At 34.4% G+C, this 20,355-nt stretch overlaps 1 protein-coding gene across 2 annotated transcripts in view; it reads left to right on the top strand.

Annotated features, from left to right (window-relative positions):
* Positions 1-4,892: 4,892 nt before the first annotated feature.
* Positions 4,893-20,355, top strand: part of FAP (fibroblast activation protein alpha) — a 73,416-nt gene continuing 57,953 nt past the window's right edge. For both annotated transcript variants that reach the window (XM_081261727.1, XM_081261726.1), the window contains exons 1-3: positions 4,893-5,023; positions 6,243-6,423; positions 6,747-6,831. In XM_081261727.1, the coding sequence (XP_081117853.1) occupies positions 6,418-6,423; positions 6,747-6,831 (91 nt within the window). In that variant the 5' untranslated portion in view covers positions 4,893-5,023; positions 6,243-6,417. The remainder of the gene's footprint in view (positions 5,024-6,242; positions 6,424-6,746; positions 6,832-20,355) is intronic.

The following is a 20,355-nucleotide window of genomic DNA, read 5'->3' as shown; positions in this document are numbered from 1 at the left end:
TCGGAATTAGTCAGTTTTCTCCAAAGTAAGAGAATCAATAGGAACAATGGCTGGATAGATGGGTATATAAATTACATAGACATATGATAGGAAGGAAGGAAGGGAAGGAGGGAGGGAAGGAAGGAAGGAAAGGAGAGAGGGAATGAAGGAAGGAAAAAAGAGGAAAGAAGGGAGGGAGGGAGGGAAGGAGGAAGGAGACAAATGAACTAGTTCAAGCACTAGAGGCTGAAAGCCAGGGAATGGCACTGATAAGTCCCAGTGTTCAGAGATCAAAGAACTGGAATCCTAGGGCAAAAGATAGATGTCCCAGCTCAAGAAGAAAGAGACCATTTGCGCTTCCTTTGCCTTTTTATTCTACTCAGACCCTCAACAGACCAGATCATGCATGACCATATTTTTGAAAGCTGATCTTTGTTCATATGCTGATCTAGATGCTAATCTCTCCCAGAAACACATTCCCAGTTGTTAAAGTTTTAACAGCTATCTGGATATCTCTTACCCAGTTGAGTTGAAACATAAAATTATCTATCATGAGGAGTTTATTTGTTTTTTAATGTTCTGTTTTCATAGCCTGGGGACTAGATGATGGAAATATCTGGCTGAATCTCACAGATAAGATTCAACAAGTTTTTGAAAAATTCAAGCTTTGAAAAAAAGTGTACTTCTATTCCCAGAATGATCATTTTCTTTCTGTGTTCCTTACATTTTTTTCTCCACTCATTCATCTTAGTTTTTTTCCTAAAAATTCTTCTTTTGTGTTTTAGAATTTTAATTCTTTTTTTAAAGAAGTCGTTATTTTTGCCTATAACTCGTGTTTAGGAGCAGATATTAAAAAATAAGGTGAGAATGGAAAACCCTGGTATGATCTGGAAAGCTTCAGGATTGAAGATGAGGAAGCTGGAGGCATGGTCAGCCTGGGTGTACTGCTGTGTTCTCTAGTCACAGCTTGATCTCTCTTAAAATTAAATCTCCTATTTTTGCCTGAAATCAATGCCAGCTACAGATTGTTCTACACCAAGAGGTAAAAATTTCCATGTGTGTGTCCTGTTGGTCCTCTTTCCAGCTTCAGCTCTTTCTCCTACCCTCAGTGGTAACCTCCATGTTAGGTCTGGAAAAGTCCCATTCTGGCAGCAAGGTGGTCCTTTCTACACATGTTGGAGGCAGCTGCTATTTCTGTTCTGCTTTATCCATTGAAGATACTCTCTCCTTTCTGTCTGTTGTTGATTGTCGGTGTGTCCTTTTCCTTCCTATGGTCTACTTAATGGAGTTTTGGAAGGCAAGGAAATCTGTGTGTACACTCAATTTGCCATCTTGACCTGGATGCCTTTCTGACTCCTTTATAAAGAATTTCAAATATGACTTGGGACATTTCTCACCTGACCCCAATTATGCCAAAATTTTGGGTGAATTAAGTTCCCACAAGAACATCTCAATTACTGCATGATGGTTACACAATAAGAAAAACTTTTGACTAGGGAGAAAAAAAAAAAAACAGAACACCTCAATTAATACTTTAGCCTCTCACTACTTTGTCAACTCCATCTGTAGGGATCTTTATTTCTTTGCTCTATCTGGGTCACTGATTTCTATAACAATACTTGGGCTTTATCAGCACCTTGAATAGAAACATTAAATGAAACTTGCTGTCATCTTGTAAAAAAAAAATCCCTTTACTTCCCATCTTATTATTTAATTACACTAGGAAACATACTTTTGTGTTAATTAATATATCCAGTATATTAGCTCATCTATTTTTTCCCTTTTTTATATTCTTCTAGTTCTTTCTTGGATTATACATCACAATCACAGTATCCATAAACTCCTTCTGTCAGAAGTATAAACATGAATCAATCAAATAGTGTTATAAATACTACCTGGATTTAGTTTATGTCCCATCTCTATCACCAATAAGCTGTATGGCTTTGGGAAAATTCCTTAAATTTCCTGGGAGGGTGATTAGAGTTGAAGTGATACATGTGAAGTGCTTGGAAAAATGTCAGGCTCAATAAAAGTGTTCAATAAGCATTTACTACTAGTGGTAATATACTTTAAAATGCTAGTGAAACAGCAGTGTGTTTCATTAAGTTGTATTAAAGTATTTAAGGTACTTACACATTCAATTTATTATTTAACTCATTAAGTTGTATTAAAGTATTTAAGGTACTTATACATTCAGTTTGTTATTTAACTCATCTTCCTAATGATTAAACATTTCTAAGGAGATGTAAAGTTTGCATTTTTAAACTACATAGAGGCACGGATTTGTCTTGAGTCTGTTTTCTCAGCACTCAGTGAAATGAATTATTTCTCCTTCTTTTCTGACCCAATTCTGATAGCTAAACTCCTTGCCTCAGAGAACTTGTTCTATTTATGATAGGATAATGAACCACTGACATATAATTATGAATTTATGAAGGCAGTAGGTACCAATTACAAACTGGGAGGCATGCTTATTCATAGTTTTTTATGTTATAATTGTAGTTTTAGAAATTAGATCAGATTCAAAAAGTTAATTCAGCTAGATCCTTTCTCATTGATACTATGTTGTAACAATTCTTCCACATCTATACTATATTATAGTTATTATGAGTTTGAATTTTAAAGACCTTAGGACTCTTCCTAGCTTGGGTCTCAGAAGTCTGTTTGATGATAGATATTCTGATAAATTCCTTAAATAAGAATCTGAAGGAAGATTCCTTATTCCCAGGAAGTGTAGAAATATTTTTACACTTATGTTTAAGCTGGAAACTTCAATTCTAACAAAGTTCTAAAGAACTTAACCAACTTTAGACACAGTCATTGTAGAACGAGACTGGTTAATAATGTACACTGAGGATGTGAGGATTGTGTGTATATTAGCTTTAATGATTCTACCATCACATTTTTAGGTGTTTTCAGGATAAAATCAATGAGGTATCATTTTAAATTAAATCTAATACTTTAAAATCAACCTTAGGATGTATAACAAAGAAGCAATGTAATATAGTGACTTTGGGTCCTCTTAGAGTCTTGGGCAAGTTACCAAAGCTTTCTGGACTCTGTTTCCTGTTCAACAAAATAAGTTGGTTATAGGTTGAATGAAATAATGTTTTAGAGCACTTTGTATATAAGAGTAAATAAGAAATGTTTATTGAACCTGATGAATCAAGTGAGCAAGTTTTTAAGAGATCTGAGGCTTTTTAGGAGCAACTTCTCACTTTAAAGAGTATAAAACCAAACATTTTATTTGCTCATACTCTTTATTTATAACTGAATCTTAAAACTTGTTATAGTTTTTGGTTAATAAGTAAATTATTCTTTCTTTATTTCCCACCCCAAAAGGAAGAGAGACCATCTTTATTTATTCTGTCAGCTTGGTCTTACCTTTGTATTCTAAGAATGTATATGGGATGCATTTCCTGGGAATATGGCAAATATATAATGGTTATGAGTACATAACTCTATGAAGCCCCCTTCATAACCTAAGGATTTATTTTGTAGCTTATTTATCCAAGGTGCCTACCAGAATGCCATTATATTCCCAAATAAGCCTTATAGGGTCCTTCTCTTGCTCCATCATCTCTGTTGTTTTTATAGAGTTTATAGATCTAGAATTGCTTTCTGAGAAAAATTTTAATTCTGACAATGGCTAGATTTGAATTAAGATTATAAGCATGTGTTATGTGCTTTTTCTGTCCTTCCTTCCAGGTATATGCAGAAATTACCAACCAATCAGGGGAATCTTTCTACTAAGCTCAAACCCAGCAAAAGCTCCCCAAAACAAAAAGAAGTAAATATTAAGAATTTAACTGCCATACTTGAACAAGAATGTGTGCTCCTTAATGATACAGACTATGTCTGATTCACTTTTGTCTTCCCAACATGTATGTTAACTGTAAAGTAAGAATACAAGTCAGTCCCAGTGGCTTGGGGTACTGAGGCAAGAGGATTATGAGTTCAAAGCCAGCTTCAGCAACTTAGCAAGATCCTAAAACAACTCAGTGAGACCTTGTTTCTAAATAGAATACAAAAAAGGACTGCTGATGTGGCTCAGTGGTTAAGTGCCCCTGGGTTCAATCTCTGGTACAAAAAAAAAAAAAAAAGAAAGAAAGAAAAAATAGGAGTCAGTTTCCTTAGTGGGGGTGGGAGGAAGGGAGAAACTTAGAGCATTTTCATTTGGACTCTAAAAGAAAAAAACAGTAAAAATTGTAAAATATTTTAAAACATCCAAATTTTCATGGAAGTCTTTGGATTCAAATTAGAATGCATCCATGTTATCTCAAAGGCATAGGGACATGTAGCTCTGTTATAAACTATATATTCCTAACCCATGAAATCAGATGGAAGAGCTCTTGACATCTTTATTTCCATAATAAGTTTCATTTTCCTAAAACAATTCAAACTAGTAGAAATTTTCCAGAATTTATACTTTGACTCACCCAAATTTCCAAGGGAAGAAAAAACAAACAAAATTAAACATGTTTCATCCTCAAAATTTCCTCACTTACCAACGTTTTCAACTTAAATGTGACCCTCTTACAGCACCCCACTTTCCCTTAAAGTTTGCCTGATGAGGGACACACACTTTTTTGGACACACACACTCACCTGTAGAATCGTAATAGTTTCTCAGATGAGTCATGTCAGTGCCCCTTTTTAATTGGTAAAGCTAATAATATTCATTTTAATTACACCCTAATCATTTATTGGTGTCAGTTTCTCTCCACAATGTGAAATCTTGCAAATCACTCTCTAAAAATCACTTGTGGACTTTCGGGCTTTGGCAGGCTGGGACAGAATTTCTGAGAACATACTGTGTGAATGTTCCAGAGAAGGCAGTCGATCTGAGAGGACCCACATGGGAGCAGTTTATCTTGGACCAGGCTGGTGACTTGTATCTTGGATTTGAGTATTTAACGATCACATGAAGATAAAGCCTACCTCACACATTACTCCTAATGATTATTCAGTTTGTAAAAGTAGGGGCCACAAACTGCAGACAAGGGGTCTCATCCAGGAGCTGCTGTGGATACTTTCCTCTGCCAGTAAGTGCTTAATGACTCATATTCCTCAACAGAATTTTCATAAGGCTGGAATTCAGGGAAGGATGTCTGGAGAATGTCTGAAAAGAAGTTCACAAGCCACTGTCCTGGTTTTTGCTGAAGAAAGCAGCCGTGTCAGCCAGACCTAGTTGACTAAAGCAAACAACTGATTTCAGTAATATGAATAATCCATGAAAGGTCACCATGAAACTTGTTTTAATCAGGGTGAAAACAATTTAAAATTCCAAGAAGAAAATTCATTAGTGGAAAAATTAAAGACACAGTAGGTTAACAACTGTGTTCATGGGGAATCAGAGAAGTTGTCCAAGTGAATTGCATTGAACCTGTCAGAATATTCCAAGAAACTGTTGTGCATGTGGGTGTTTTAATTTAGTCATTTTACTGATCTGTCAAGTTGACCGATCACTTTGGAATTTTGTGGACTTAGCCAAAGTGAAATTTTACATAAAACTATTCTATTCAGATGCTTCTTTATTTATTGTAAAAATTTTTATAATCACTAACTCTTCTCCTTTCTCAGAAGATATTCTGAGAGGAAAGCAAAAATACCACTCTTGCAAAGCCATTTCCATTCTTCCAAAGGTCTGCTGGTAAATTATTCTTACTGATCTTTCCATCTTTCTAGCCTGTGCAAACACACCTAACCCATACTAAATTTCACCAGATGGCATTTTATTTCTTTAAAGTAAAGCAGCCGTGGGTTTAGACAGTTGAATTTTTAAACTTCTGTATTTACTGAAAGTGCATATGGTGCTATATGGACAAAGAAATTGTGCTGAAAGAAAAACATTTCTGTCTGCAGTACCTCATAATCTCCCAGGGGAGAAAAAAGTACAGTTATATGGTATACTTCTCTCAAAATCTTATGTCGCTTCAGTGTTCTTCTTCTGCTAAAAATTAGATATGTGTATAATAACTATATCATGTAGATTTATTATTTTATATTCATCTTTCAGTTACAAATTAAAAGGTTATATAAAACTAAGTGACTTACCAAAGCAATCCATGAGTGATTTCGAAAAAGAAACTTGAACTTGTAAAAAAAAAAAAAAAAAAAAAAAAAAAAAACCTCTGTATGTCAATGTAAGCAGATGTTGGTGTAGAATTTACAAGGATGAGAAGGCTATAAAATCTCCCTTGAGCCACTCGTAGTTCATTTCAAGGCCAAGAACGCCCCCAAAATCTGTTTCTAATTTTACAGAAATCTTTTGAAATTTGGCACAGTATTCAAAAGTCCGTGGAAAGAAAAAAAATTCTTGTCCTGACTTCGGCTTCCAAGTAGGAAGACAGACTTGCTTCTTTTCAACGGTTTTCACAGATCTACAGACCCACGCTCTACAGTCAAAATTAGCTAACTTTCAAAAACATCTGGAAAAATGAAGGTTAGTATGTGCACCCTCAGTTATTGCTAAAGAAGTTTGGCTGGGTTGAGTGTGATCAGAGTTTTCTATTGTTCAGAAGGTGAGGATTTGTATATGAGTATTCACTTCCTGGAGTGGGTTAGGATTGGGAAAATGTTCTAAATATACTATAGAAACATTTGTCCTTGCAGAGCTGGAAGAATTCCAGCAATTATTGCCAGATCAGTGAAGGACAATCGAAAGCTTTATGGGGAAGGAGAAATAGGATTTACATGTAATCAAAATCTTTCCACTTCTGTTTAGCAGAAACTACATATATGCCTAATTTTCTTTATTTTATGTAGACATGGTTAAAAATTGTATTTGGAGTTGCTACCTCTGCTGTGCTTGCTTTACTGGTCATGTGCATTGTCTTACGCCCTTCGAGAGGTAAGGAATTTCTCTGATTTGCTCAGTCTGCCTAGAATAGCTTGGAAAGTGCACTAATGCGTGATCACAAGTGGTTGAACATTTCCTAAGTGCTTATTTTCCAAAGTGAGGCTGTTATTTCTAAGAAGACATAAAAGCTCACAGATATGTGTTGTGTAAAACCAGAAATACTGAGGAATTTAAGGCATGGGTAGGAAGAGATTTACAGTGTTATTTCAGCAATAGAAAAACCTAAGAACTATTCTTCATCACCCCCACAACCCCCCAAAAATATATGCATATTTTAAATACAAGCTTTGATAGGCCTTTAGAAGCAGTATTTTTAACTAGCATTGTTTTTTTTCATTATTAGGTTTATCTTGAGGAAAGTAAAAATGAGTAAGAAGGAGTAAGAAGAGTTAAAATAAAATTTATGGAGTTTTAAAATAACTAAATAGTCTTTCCAAAGGAAGAAGTTGAAAATAGAACTCTCAGAAATAGCTGTATACAACAAGTAAAATTGATCTATGTGCAGTAGAATCGAACAATTAAATTAGAAGTTTAAATATAGTTGAGCCAGCATTATGATTAGTGATAAATTGATTCCTTTTACAAAAAAAGCTTAGTTTGACATTGATCTCAGTTGAAAACTGGGAGATTCTGTGGGCTGAAATTGAAGCTAATTTTAAATTATGACTCTGTCTACAGATAATACAGTCATACTAAGGGAATAGTTTCTTTGTATGAAAATATTTATAGAAACTTGAACTTCTGAAACAGAAGAAAGATAGAACAATAAAAGATTTTCTGCTTTAGATTCTAGGAAAGCGGAAATGTTTGTACCAACAAATATCAAAAGTTTATGACAGCCAATGTGGGAAATATTTTTGGTGAAAAATAGCTGATCATACAGGAAGGTAGATGACACCTCCAGCCAAAGATCTTAAAAACAAAATATAGAAAATAATTTGAAATGATTTACAGTAGAGGGGGTAGAGAGAGAAAAGGGGAGGGGAGGGGAGGGGAGGGGAGGGGAAGGGGGATAGTAGAGAATAGGATAGACAGCAGAATACATCAGACACTAGAATGGCAATATGTAAATCAATGGAAGTGTAACTGATGTGATACAGCAATCTGTATACGGGGTAAAAATGGGAGTTCATAACCCACTTGAATCAAACTGAAATATGATATATTAAGAACTATGTAATGTTTTGAACGACCAACAATAAAAAAAAATTAAGAAATAAAAAAAAATTAAAAATGCGAAAAAATAATAATAATAATTTGAAACACCCAAAATGCTTCAGGGATTTTTTTCATAGATTTGGAAGATGAATGCAGATTAGCAACATGCAGGCAGTGTTCTCAGATCTTCAATTAGATTTTTAGTCTGAATTCCTGCTTTCTGCTAGCACAAGACTGTTGAGATATATGCAGTGTGTGTCCATATATTTTATAAATTTTCAAGTTAAAATTGTTTTTAAACAGGTGTCTCTTCTCCATCCTTGTAGAGGCACATTTCCTGCCTACCAACAATTGTCAGGTGTTGTGTTAGATCTAATGACCCTTTGAATATTAAATCATTACAAATCAACTCATAATTTTTAAAGAAATTCAGAAGTACATGAAATGGACACTTCTCTCCCTCAGAAATAGATGTTCTTAGAGTGAAAGTATGTGGATTTTATTTGGAGCATGCCTCTCTGTTCACAGGGAAGGAAGGATTGCACTTCAGAATTTGAGTTATCATTTCTAATAAGAGATTCACTACATTTACACATTACCAATATTATGTAAGCATACACACAAAGAGACATTTGTGTCATTCCATATAATCCCATTTATACCCTCTTTCCAAGTTTAGATTTGTAGAGCATACACATAAATTTATGTTATAAATCATATATAATCTAAAAGCCTGATGTATTTTATAGCATAGTTTTCTGTTTTCAACTGGCAAGATTACACTCAGAGTACTTTCATGATAGGGTGAAGTAATAAAATTAAAATTTTAGTACTCATTCAGAAATAGAAAAATCATGAATAAACTGAGAACACTGCTTTTATTTCTTTCTTCGTTTATAATATCAATTTTTTATTTTAAATTTGATGAAGAACTTCTTTTGAAGTCACATAAATATACTGTAAATGGGAACAATCATTCCCCTGCTTTCGTGAGCAGGTTGGGGGCAGAAGCCCAGCTTCCCTGGTGTTGGTGTCACAGGCAGCCCTGGTGTCAGATGCACTGGCCTTCTCTTCTGACTTTCCTCCTTTCTTATCATCCCATGTCTCAAGCATCCAGGGCCAGGTTGCCAGGCCCAGTCTTTGCTCTCACATTTGTCCCATGCCTAGTGAGGATTTAAAGTAGCAAGGCAGAAAAGGGAAGCAGGCAAGGAAAGGATCCTAGAACTTGAAGCCAAGTAAGCGTCTACTTGGGCTGCTTCTCACACTTCATCAAATATCCATTACCTCACATTTACCTCGGGTGCCCTTGTATTCTTAGCCCAGAATTTGTATGCAATGTAAGAACAGTCTTGAGAAACTTGAAGAGAGATTTACGGAACATTCATTCACTCATCCATGTGTATACTGATGCATGAAGTCCCACTAATTTACCTGGCCACCATTGGCCAGTTGCAAGGGTTCCAGAGATGCAGCAGTCTTGATTTCCCTCCTTTACCCTTGAAAGGTAAAGGAAGACTTTGTGAACCCAAAGATAAAGATATCTGGTCCACACCACCATCACCAGAGAAGGATTTATATCATTCCCCACAGGTCTAAGTGGAAAAAAAAAAAAATGAGAGGGTCTTTTCCGTGAAGCGGTAGGGTCCACAGAGAGCCAGTCTCAGGATTAAAAGTGTTTGGAAGGAATTACACAGGATCTGAGGAACAGATAGGAATGTGCAATAGTGAAATGAAAAAGATCCACTTGGCTCACGTAATAAAAACATCTAAGGAGCACCTTTCATCAAAAAGTCTAAAATACTCCATTTTTTTGTCAAAATGGAAAACACACATAGATTTCTACCCTTTGGTGCCAAGTTATTCTCCTTGGCCTCACCGTACACCACTTCTATTGATTTTCATTCTCCTTTCCACTTCCATTCATTTCTTATCTTGAGATTCTTCTTCCTGGGCACCCTCCTCCAGTGTGAAGATACAACCAAAACTAAGCTCCCCAGCTCCCCCTTATTATTTATTTATTTATTTATTTTTTATTTTTGGTACCAGGGATTGAACTTAGGGGCACTTAACCGCTGAGCCACATCCCCAGCCCTTTTTTTTTTTTTTTTTTTTTTTTTGAGACAGGGTCCTGCTAATTTGTTTAGGGCCTCAGTAAATTGCTGAGGCTGGCTTTAAACACACTATCCTCCTACCTCAGCCTCCCAAGTCTCTGAGACTACAGGAATGCATCACAATACTGAGCTCCCCCTTGTTTTTATTGATCCCGAAGACAAACATGTAAATCATCCTCTTTCTAGAGATTTACCGAGATAATGAAACAGAGAAACTAGAATTGGAAAGTTACAGGGGCCTCAGAATTTCTCACATAAATTCTATATAGCTTTTCTGGATTTGTGATTTCTAGTTTCTGAATTCCTGGACTTTTGTCAAAGGAATTGTAGGAGCTATATGCCCTTTCCTTGGATTCTACTGAGTGTAGATTTCTTCACATGGTGATGAACAAACATTCAAGAAATGTTCACTATTTTTCTAAAATTTCTAACATGTAGCAGATACTTGGTGAATGGTAGTGGAGTGGCTCTGTGTTCACTATCCTGATTCACATATACACAGACACAGGCCAAGATGGAGAGTAGGCACTGCTGCTTGATGGATTTCAGTTTTCAAAATGTCCCCCTTAATTCTGAAAGTAGGAAGTCTTTAATCCTGAATATCTTCGCTGTCCCTGTGTATGAGGTGATCTTACTAGAAAAGAAGAAAAAAGTTAAAGGGAGGATGAAAAATAAAACCGAGAGAGCTAGGAGGGTTATGCAATATGAGTTAAGTGCAAGTTCACTGGGTCTGCCTTGGGGTTCTCAGTGAAGGGAGAGCCACTGCTGGTCTAGCCTTAAACCACCCTAGAGTCCTATCATCCACCTTTACATTCTTTTGCTTCTACTGTTGTCTTTTATTTATTTATTTATTTATTTATTTATTTATTTATTTATTTATTTATTTAAGTCTGAAGCATTTTATACAAATTTAGATTTATTGCCAATTTCTAAAATTGAGGTTTCTCATAAAAGGTTACATTTTGGGCTTTTAAAAAACATGTAGTTGTTTATTACAGCATCATCCTAACTGTCAGTAGCAAATTTTTCATTTGTCTACCTGGGTTACTAGTACTACAGACTAACTAGGTGACTTAAATAATAGAAATTGATTTTCTCAATTTTCTGAAGACTGGAAGTCCTGGATCAAGGTGTCCACAGCTTTGGTTTCTCTTCAGGCCTCTCCTTGGCTTGTAGGCAGCTTCTCTGTGCATGTACGTCCTGCTGTCACTTCCTCTTCTTATAAAGACACCAGTCCTATTGAATCAGAACCCGAACCTTATGACCTTGATTAGCTTTAATCAACTCCTGAAAGTTTCTATTTTCAAACATAGTCACATTTGGTGTCAGGGTTTTAACCTGTAAAATCTGGGGGAACACAACTCAGTTCATAACATTGGTGGTCAGTGAAAGCCTCTCTGAGATGGTGTTTCAGCTGGGGACAGGCCCCCAGTGTAGAGGAAAAGACAGGTGCAAAGGTCCTGATACAGGAAAGTGGGGAGTTCAAGGAACCCAAAGGAGACTAATGGAGCTGCGAAGCCAAAATTATTTAAACAAATTAGCAAGTGAAATAGATATATATCTATTTATCTTATAAATAAAAGATATAGCAATAGATTCATATTTATGACTATATACATATATACTGTATATCTAAAATTAGCAAAGTAATACTTGATATAAAGTATTTCAGAAGATATCTAAAGTTATAGGTAATTTTGATAGAACAAAGATTATTATTTTCTCAGAAGAAATATTTAGAATACCTACTACATTTTAGGCAGAAATATACTGTTGTTGTTATTATGATTATTACTGCTATAACCCCAAAAGTCACTTTTGGTACAGTAAGACATTGCAAAATGTGATCGTCCTCAAAAGAGATGTGAATATGTTTTTAAGGTTTGAGATTTCCCAGTATTAACATTTAGAGCTGTAGAACAGACTCCCTCAAACTTTGGAAGAGTTTTAAGCTATTTATTCAGTGTTCTTTTGGAGGAAACATGAGGGGTCTTCAAGGTTGAGGAAAAGGCTCAGAACATTCATGTATATAAAAGATCTTTTGAGTTGAGTGTAAAATAAATAAAGTTCATAGATTATATTTCTCTAATTGGCATTTGAATTTTAAAATCACAGAAGATGAATCTTGGCAAACTCTTTTTGAGTTTTTCCAAATTTTAAATATTAAAAAAAAAAACCTCCAAATCTTTGGATGATTCCTATCATGCAGACGAATTTACCTGTCTCCGATTTCCAAAACAAGTTGTGCCACAACTATTATAGGAGCATCTTATCATAAATATAATAAGAAAAACATGTTCAAAGATCAAATCAGGAATTTGGAATCATGTCTAAATGTTTCTGAAAATCAGAGACTTTTCAACAGAACCTTAAGATGTATCAATAATTAACCAGATACAAAGTGAAGTGATTTTTCATATAACAGTTAATCAAACACCAACCAGTTTCCTTTTACTTTTCGTCATTATATTTAGAGCAAAGAATTTGGTTTTCATTTCTGATATCCTTATGAATACAAAAAATAAGTAGCACAAACAGGATAACATAATATTTGTTAAGTTTAATTCTAATTAATAATAAAAAGAATAATATTGTTTAGTATCAAAATTAAATTTTTCATACAGATCATAATTTTATACTTGGCAGAAAAATCACTGTGTTTAGGAGTCTTTAAAGGACTTCTAAACTATATATTAAACAACTATATGCTAAAAAATCACATAACTGTTGGGCAGTTATAACAACTATAACAACTATATGTTATAACAACTATATGTTAAAAGATCACATAACTGTTGAGCACAGTGGTGTAGGCCTATAATCCCAGTGACTTGGGAACTGAGGCAGAAAGATCACAAGTTCAAAGCCAGTGTCAGAAACTTAGCGAGGCCCTAAGCAACTTAGTGAGTCCCTGTCTCTAAATCAAATATAAAAAAGGGATGGGGATGTTGGTCATTGGTAAGCACTGTTGGGTTCAATCCCTGGAACTTAAACAAAAAAATAAAAATCAGATGACTTAGATGAAATAAATTTCTATGAAAATGTTCATTATCAAAACTTATACACAAGAAATTGAAAACCTGAGTATAACTAGGAGTTGTGTCGTCATTTGAAAACTTCCCATTAAGAAAATACTAAGCCCAGATAGTTAACAGTGGTAAACTTTACCAAACATTTGAAAAAGAATTATTACCAATCAATAAAAAATTATCCTAAAAACCAGAGCAATTCTCAGCTTGTTCTTTAAATCCAGTGCTACCCAGATACTAAAACCAGACAAATACATCATGACTAGAGAAAGCTGTAGAACAACATCTTTAATAAATATAGATGTAAAAGTCCTGAAAAATAATAGTAGACCAAACCATCAATATATAAAAAGGATTATACACCAGGACTAAGTGGGATTTCTCCCAAGAACATATGGTTGTTTTAACATTAGAAAATTAATGTAGTAAGTCTTCTTAGCAGGAAAAAAAAAAAAAACAAGAACCACATAATTATTATAATACAGAAAAAGGAGTTGTATAAATTCAGCATGCTTTCATGATAAAAACATTCAACAGAATAGAAACAATACAAATTTCCCCAACCTGATAAAAGTGTCTATGAAAATATCACAGATAAAATTTTCAAGGCTTTTTCCCTATAATCAAAAACAGAAGACTAGTTTGTCTGCTCTCACTACTTGTATTCAAGATTTTATCAGTGGTTCTAGGCAGGATTATTTAGACAATAAGGTGAAATACAAGGTATTCAGGTTGGAAAAGAAAAAGTAGAATAATCTCTATTTGAAGATGACACAATCTTTTTTATATAGAAAATTCTAAGGAATACACTATATACTTAAGAGAACTAAAAAACATATTCAGCATAGTTTCAGAATACAAGATCAATACATAAAAATCAAGTGTAATTCTACACTTTTGAAATTAACAACCAGAAAATCTAAGTAAGTAGAAAGATGGCCCATATTTATGAATCAGAAAACAACATTTTTAAGTTAATGACAATGCTTCATAAACTTATCTATCAATTAAATGCAGTCTCTATCCTAATTCCTTTTATTTTTTTATAGAAATTGTCAAGCTGATCTTCAAATTCATACAAAAATGTAAGGAACCTAGAATCACTCAAGTAATCTTAAAAACAAGCAAGCAGAAATCATAATTCCCAACTTAGAGACTTACTACAAAGGAACATAATCAATATGTGTGTTACTGTCATACAGAAAGATGTGTAGATCAATGGAATAGAATTGAGGATCCAGAAATAGTCTTACATTTGTGTTTAAATGATGTTTTTTATAAAGGTGCCATGACAATTCATTGAGGAATAACTGAAGAAGTAGTTATGGAACAACTGAATATCTATGTGGGAAAGAACATTGGACCTTCCTTTCACCATAAACAAAAATTAACTCAAAATGGACCAAAGACCCAAGTATAGGAGCTAATACTTTAAACTTATAGAACCTAGGAATAATTCTTCAAGTCCTTGAGTAGGCAATGATTTCTTAACTATGATCAAAAGCATAAGCAACAAAAGGCAAAATACATAAGTTCGTCTTCCTCAAAATTTAACACTTCTGGGTTGCCAAGGACAACATCAAAAAAGTGAAAAGACTACCCACGAAATGAGAAAAAAAATATTTGCAAGTCATATATCTGATAAAGGACTTGCATCCAGAATATATAAAGAACTCTAACAACTCAATAGTATAAAAAGGCAAATAGCCCAATCAAAAATCAATAAAGATATGCATTTCCCCAAAGAAGATATACAAATGGCTAGTAACATATGAATGATGATCCGAACTTATAGTCATTAAGAAAATACAAATCAAAGTCACAGTGAAATACCAGGAATGAATTGCTGGGGAGTAATTAGGCAACCACCTAGGTGTGACATAGCCTGACCTTGAGGGTCCAGTAGAAATGGAGAAAAGCAGAACAGGGAGAGGTTTAGATAGAATTGTCCAGGTTGGCTGTTGGACAAAGGCAGTAAGAGAAGAGGGGACACAAAAGTCTCTCCCAAGTGTTTGAACTGAGGAGTGATGATAGATAGTGCCATTTGTGTACAGAAATCTGGAGGAGTGTGGAATGTATTTCTTAGCACTGAAAGTTCCCGTAATATATGCAAGTGAAGATATTAAAAAGGAAATTTAATATCCAAATACACATCACCAATGCAGAGAAGAAATGGGGTGGGACAGTGACAGTAAGGGATAGATTAACCCAAATATATACAATAGAAACCTCAGGAGAATAAAATGACCCAGAAAGGTAGCTCTTCCTTAGGCCTCTAGCAATAGCCATGAGACCATACCACAATTTAAAGTAGAGATTAGAGGAAGATGAGCTGCCAAAGGAGACTAAGTGGGTCTTGAAAACTAGGTGAGGTTTACTTTCATCTTTAGAGTCACCAAAATGACATTTGCCATTCATGTTCTTATGCATGATATTGACCATATCCCAGGAATGTTGAAAGCTGTTAAGTATTATGAAAAAAAACTAAATTAAAATAACATAATATACAAGCAAGCTATTTTTTTTTAAAAAGCCTGACAATTCTCTTTGAATAACTTGTTGCTCTGTATTGTTTGTACATACCATAGAAAATCACTTTCAGAATTGAGAGCTTAACCTAGGTTGGGGGGCATAGTTATTCTACCCCATTTGTGTGTTGCTTAGTTCTTGACTTTATTTTTGTATTTGTTATAAGTTGTTATTATTTTATTATGTGTGCTTTTACTTCAAATGACAGTACAGTGATAAAGTGCACAAGCTATAAAGTTAGATGGAGCTGGATTTAAACCAGACCTTTGCTGTGTATCAGGCAAGTTTCATTCTTTGAAGATGCTTCCTATACTAGTTTTAGTTAGCTTTTGTGTCACTATGACCAAAACACCTGAGAGGAACAACTTAGAGGAGGAAAATTTTACTTGGGGATTATGGTTTCAGAGGTGTCAGTCCATTTCCCAATTTGTAAAATGGTGTTAATAATGATCCGTATCTAAGAATGTTGTTCTTCAGATTTTATGGTACCATGTGTGTAGAGTGCTTGCTACTGACAAGTACTTGGTAAATTATAACACTTTCTATTACTGGCATGAAATTATATTGGATCCACTTTTTTTTTTCAAAATTGTCAATCTTGGCCAAATTTTGTCACAATAGCTTGTAAATTATACATATCCCACCCTCATTTTTCTACACTTGCTCTTGTGGCAAGTTACTCCAGAAATAAAAATGTCCCAAACTGACTGTTGGAGATGATGGCTCTTCTGCAGAGCCAGCAGAGGGACTGGTGTGGTGTTCCTGGGACCCACCTCACATTCCTTGGAGTGGTATCTAAGCATCAATTCCAAATCAAGTGTGAAAGCAGGAACAATAGGTCTGCCAGCCACTTGAGTGCCCACTTAATAAAGCCCATTTTTTTTCATTTGGTTTATGATAAATATTGGAGCTATCACAAAATTTCTTCTCTGACACTTCTATTTTTTCAGAACTAGGCAATTAAATCGCAGAAACAGTTCCAATAAAGAAGCACCAAGTTTTAAGAAAAAACTGGGAGAATAGTGAATCATTACTTGCTTGTGAATCAATTCATGAATTGTGATCTCTTGGATACATAACTGAAATAATTTTCAGCTTTGCTTTAATAAGTTGAAAATGCAAATAATTAAAGCATGGTTAATTAGAGTATTTAAGCAGTGTATGCGTAACTATGTTAAACATGGGCAAAATCAAATTTCAGGGCACTGTCAGGAATTAAGTGTTAATTAAGTAAGTATCAGAAGAGAGAGATTCTTTCAGATTTCCTTTCTAATTTCTTGAAACTATTAAAGTTTATAGATGCCAAAACTATCCTTCCAAAATAATCAAATGATTGTATTTTAACATCAAAATATTATTTGGGAAGGCACATGAAAATCCATTTATTCATCCAGTATAATGAAATGTTTCTCAGGTAACTGGAACTTGTTCAGTGAGTTTCATTCTTTGAAGATGCTTCTTATACTCGTTTTAGTTAGCTTTTGTGTCACTACAACTGAAACACCTGAGAGGAACAACTTAGAGGAGGAAAAGTTTACTTGGGGATTATGGTTTCAGAGGTGTCAGTCCATTGCCAATTCCATTGCTCAGGGCCTCAGTTGAGGCAGCACATCATGGGGGTAGGACCCAGCCTAGAAAGGCTGTTCAGCTCATGGTGGAGTCATAAAGCAGGGGAGGGAGAAGGGGCCTCAGAGAAGATGCACCCTTCTAGGGGACACCCCAGTGATCCACCTACTTTATCACACCACACCTTCCTGGACACTTAACCCCATCAGTCCATTCAAATTAGGATGGACAATTACAGCTCTCATAATCCAATTATTTTGCCTCTGAATATTCCTGCATTAACAGGAGTGTTGGGGGTCTCTTCATTTTTAAACCATAACAATACTGATTTACACACACATATACACACACACAGTAGAAAATAATGACCCCTATACTTTTCTCCTAATCTTACCTAATTTGGAGCACTACTAAGTCCCTTTGCCTTTTCTCCACTTCTCCAAGGTCAGCAAAGAGAATTTACCTAAAGAAGAGCCCACTGTACACTATGAGCAAGTTCACTGGATAGGAGCATAAATATTAAAAGAGACCATAACATTCCTTGAGAGCTAGCAATATTTGATTGTGTGGGACCTATTCTTCATGTAATGTGCACTGTTAGCAGACTAGCTTCAAACACCTATCAGGAGTTTAGTCAGGGAGCAATTCCATCGATAGGCACAGGAGTACATTGATCAGAGTGTAGTTAGTAAAATCGTTTAATTGGAACTCTGAACCTTTGGAGAAGAATCATCTTGGAGACTTGGTAAAAGTTAAAACTGCCAGGATATCCCACCACCCCCTGCCCAGGATTTCTGATTTAGTATGTTTGAGACAAGAACTAGAAATCAATTTTTTAAATATGCACTTCACATGGCTCCAAGGACCATGTTTGGATAAATATTTACAGGAAGACATGCAAATATCTCCAGCAGACCACGTATATGAAATTGACATTGGGGACCAGAGAGTAGAAAATAAGGATAGATAAATCTTTGAGAGAAAATAATAATAAACCAACTAACACAATATCCATCAAGTTAGTTTATTTTTTTTTTATTCAGCCAATATTTATTGTGATTCCATATTATGTAAGTACTATCCTAGCTTCTGAGCATACAATAGAAAAATCAAACAAAGGCTCTGCCTTCATAATTAGAGATCTACGTCTTGTCAAATTTTTTGCTATGTAAATACTGAGGTAAAAATTATGTTCAATAAATTAAAAATGGAGATAGTGAAAATCCATTGGCATTTACATGGTACCCAGTTGAAGATCATTTCTACTTGTGGTTAGTATGGTGATAACATTGATAGTGAGGTGACACATGATTGTATGTATCATCTTTCCATATGTACTGCACTGCATTATGAACATGTGTCAATTTTCAGCAAGAAGAGAATGTGTAATTTAAATTCCTCCCATTATACTGGGAATGAATTTACCTGTGCCCAGCCTAACACCAACATAATTACACTTTCAAGCCCTGGCTATGTCACGTGAGAAGCGGCTTACAAAGGTAACAGTTGGTTAGAAGTAATCATCCTATACCAATCTGTGCCAGGAACCTTTTTCTTATATCAAAGTAGCTGGCTTCTCTGGGTGTGTGCTTTATACAACCACTCAGTACTTCTCACATTATGGCAATTAGTAGTTCAATTAATACATATTTAAGATTGCTTTACAGGTATTTTGAGTCATAATAAGACATATGCTAAGTTCTCTATATAGATTGTTGGCATTAATAGCTATTCACCATATAAACAAGTGACTAACTAGGAAGTAATATGAAATATACTATCAATTATAACCTTATCAAATAATATAAATTATAGGCTTAAAATGTAAATACCCAATCATTGGAATCATTTTGAGAAATCTGATAAGGCTTAGGATGTCTATTAATGACATAGAACAAAAAATGAGTAGGTTTTCAGAAATAATTTGAAACTCTTGTCTTTATATAAATTTTATTTAGCCATAAATTTCATTAAACTAGAATAAAAACAGCATATATATACATATATATGTGTACATACATATGTGTGTATCATATATACATGTATATATGATATATATGGCCTAAGCTGGAACCGAATTCCCCAAAAGTGGTTTTAGTAGATATTAAAAAACAACAATAACAATTCCAGGCATGGTGGTAGTTGCATGTAATCCCAACTATTCAGGAGGCTGAGGCAGAAGAATGGCAAGTTTGAGGCCAGCCTGGGAAATACAGCAAGATCCTGTCTCAAAACAAAATAAAAAAGACTGGGAATGTAGCTCAGTGTTTCCTAACATATCCAAGGCCCTAGTTTAAATCTTCAGTACTGCAAAAACAAAACCAAAAAACTCCAGTGGTCAAACTTGTTTGGAAAACATTGACCTAAAATATTTACTTGAAAAATACTGATAAGCTATAACAGTAAAAGATAATACTTACAGATTGCTTACTACATACTAAGCATAGAGGTAAATATTTTAGTTGAACTATCTCATTTAATCTTCTGTAAAAATGAAGGTTAATGACATATGAATATCTAAAGTATAACTATGAACAGGAAAAACTGTATACAAAGATACTTAAATAGGAAAAACTATGAGATAAGTCATTAGTTATCACCAAAGTATTATTTATGCTGGATATAAAAATAAGACATCACCAAGATTATACTCATTTTTTGAATTGACATAAAAAAAATTAAATAAGCAATAATCTAGTTATTTTGGAATTCACAGCTAATGGATTCACTACATTTTTCAATTTTCTATCTGAATATTCTGATTGTTCTGACACAAATTTATCTCAAATAGAAAACAATTTTCACTACAAGTAGTATTTTAATTTTCCCTTGAATGCATTAGAAACAGATTGCAATTTGCTCTTAGAAAAGCTAAATACAATTTAATTAAATGCTGTTATAGTAAATGGTCCTTTAGTCACTGAATGGAAATTACAAAATCAGTGGTATGAATTCTGTACAAGACCATTCAATTAAATAGAAGTTTCATTATAAAAGATTGTATAATGTTCACAAAATTACTAGAATGCAAAGAGAATGCAGGAAGATTATTTTAAAGAATAACTTAATGCTATGAAGTATTCAGTGTCAAGTTGCAAGAGAGCTCATTGACCTCCTATGTT

This window comes from Spermophilus citellus (assembly GCF_964194105.1).
Source record: "Spermophilus citellus genome assembly, chromosome: 11".
In the NCBI taxonomy this organism is placed as follows: Eukaryota; Metazoa; Chordata; class Mammalia; order Rodentia; family Sciuridae; genus Spermophilus; species Spermophilus citellus.
Note: the sequence above shows the minus strand (reverse complement) of the source record. Positions and strands in the feature narration are given on the sequence as shown.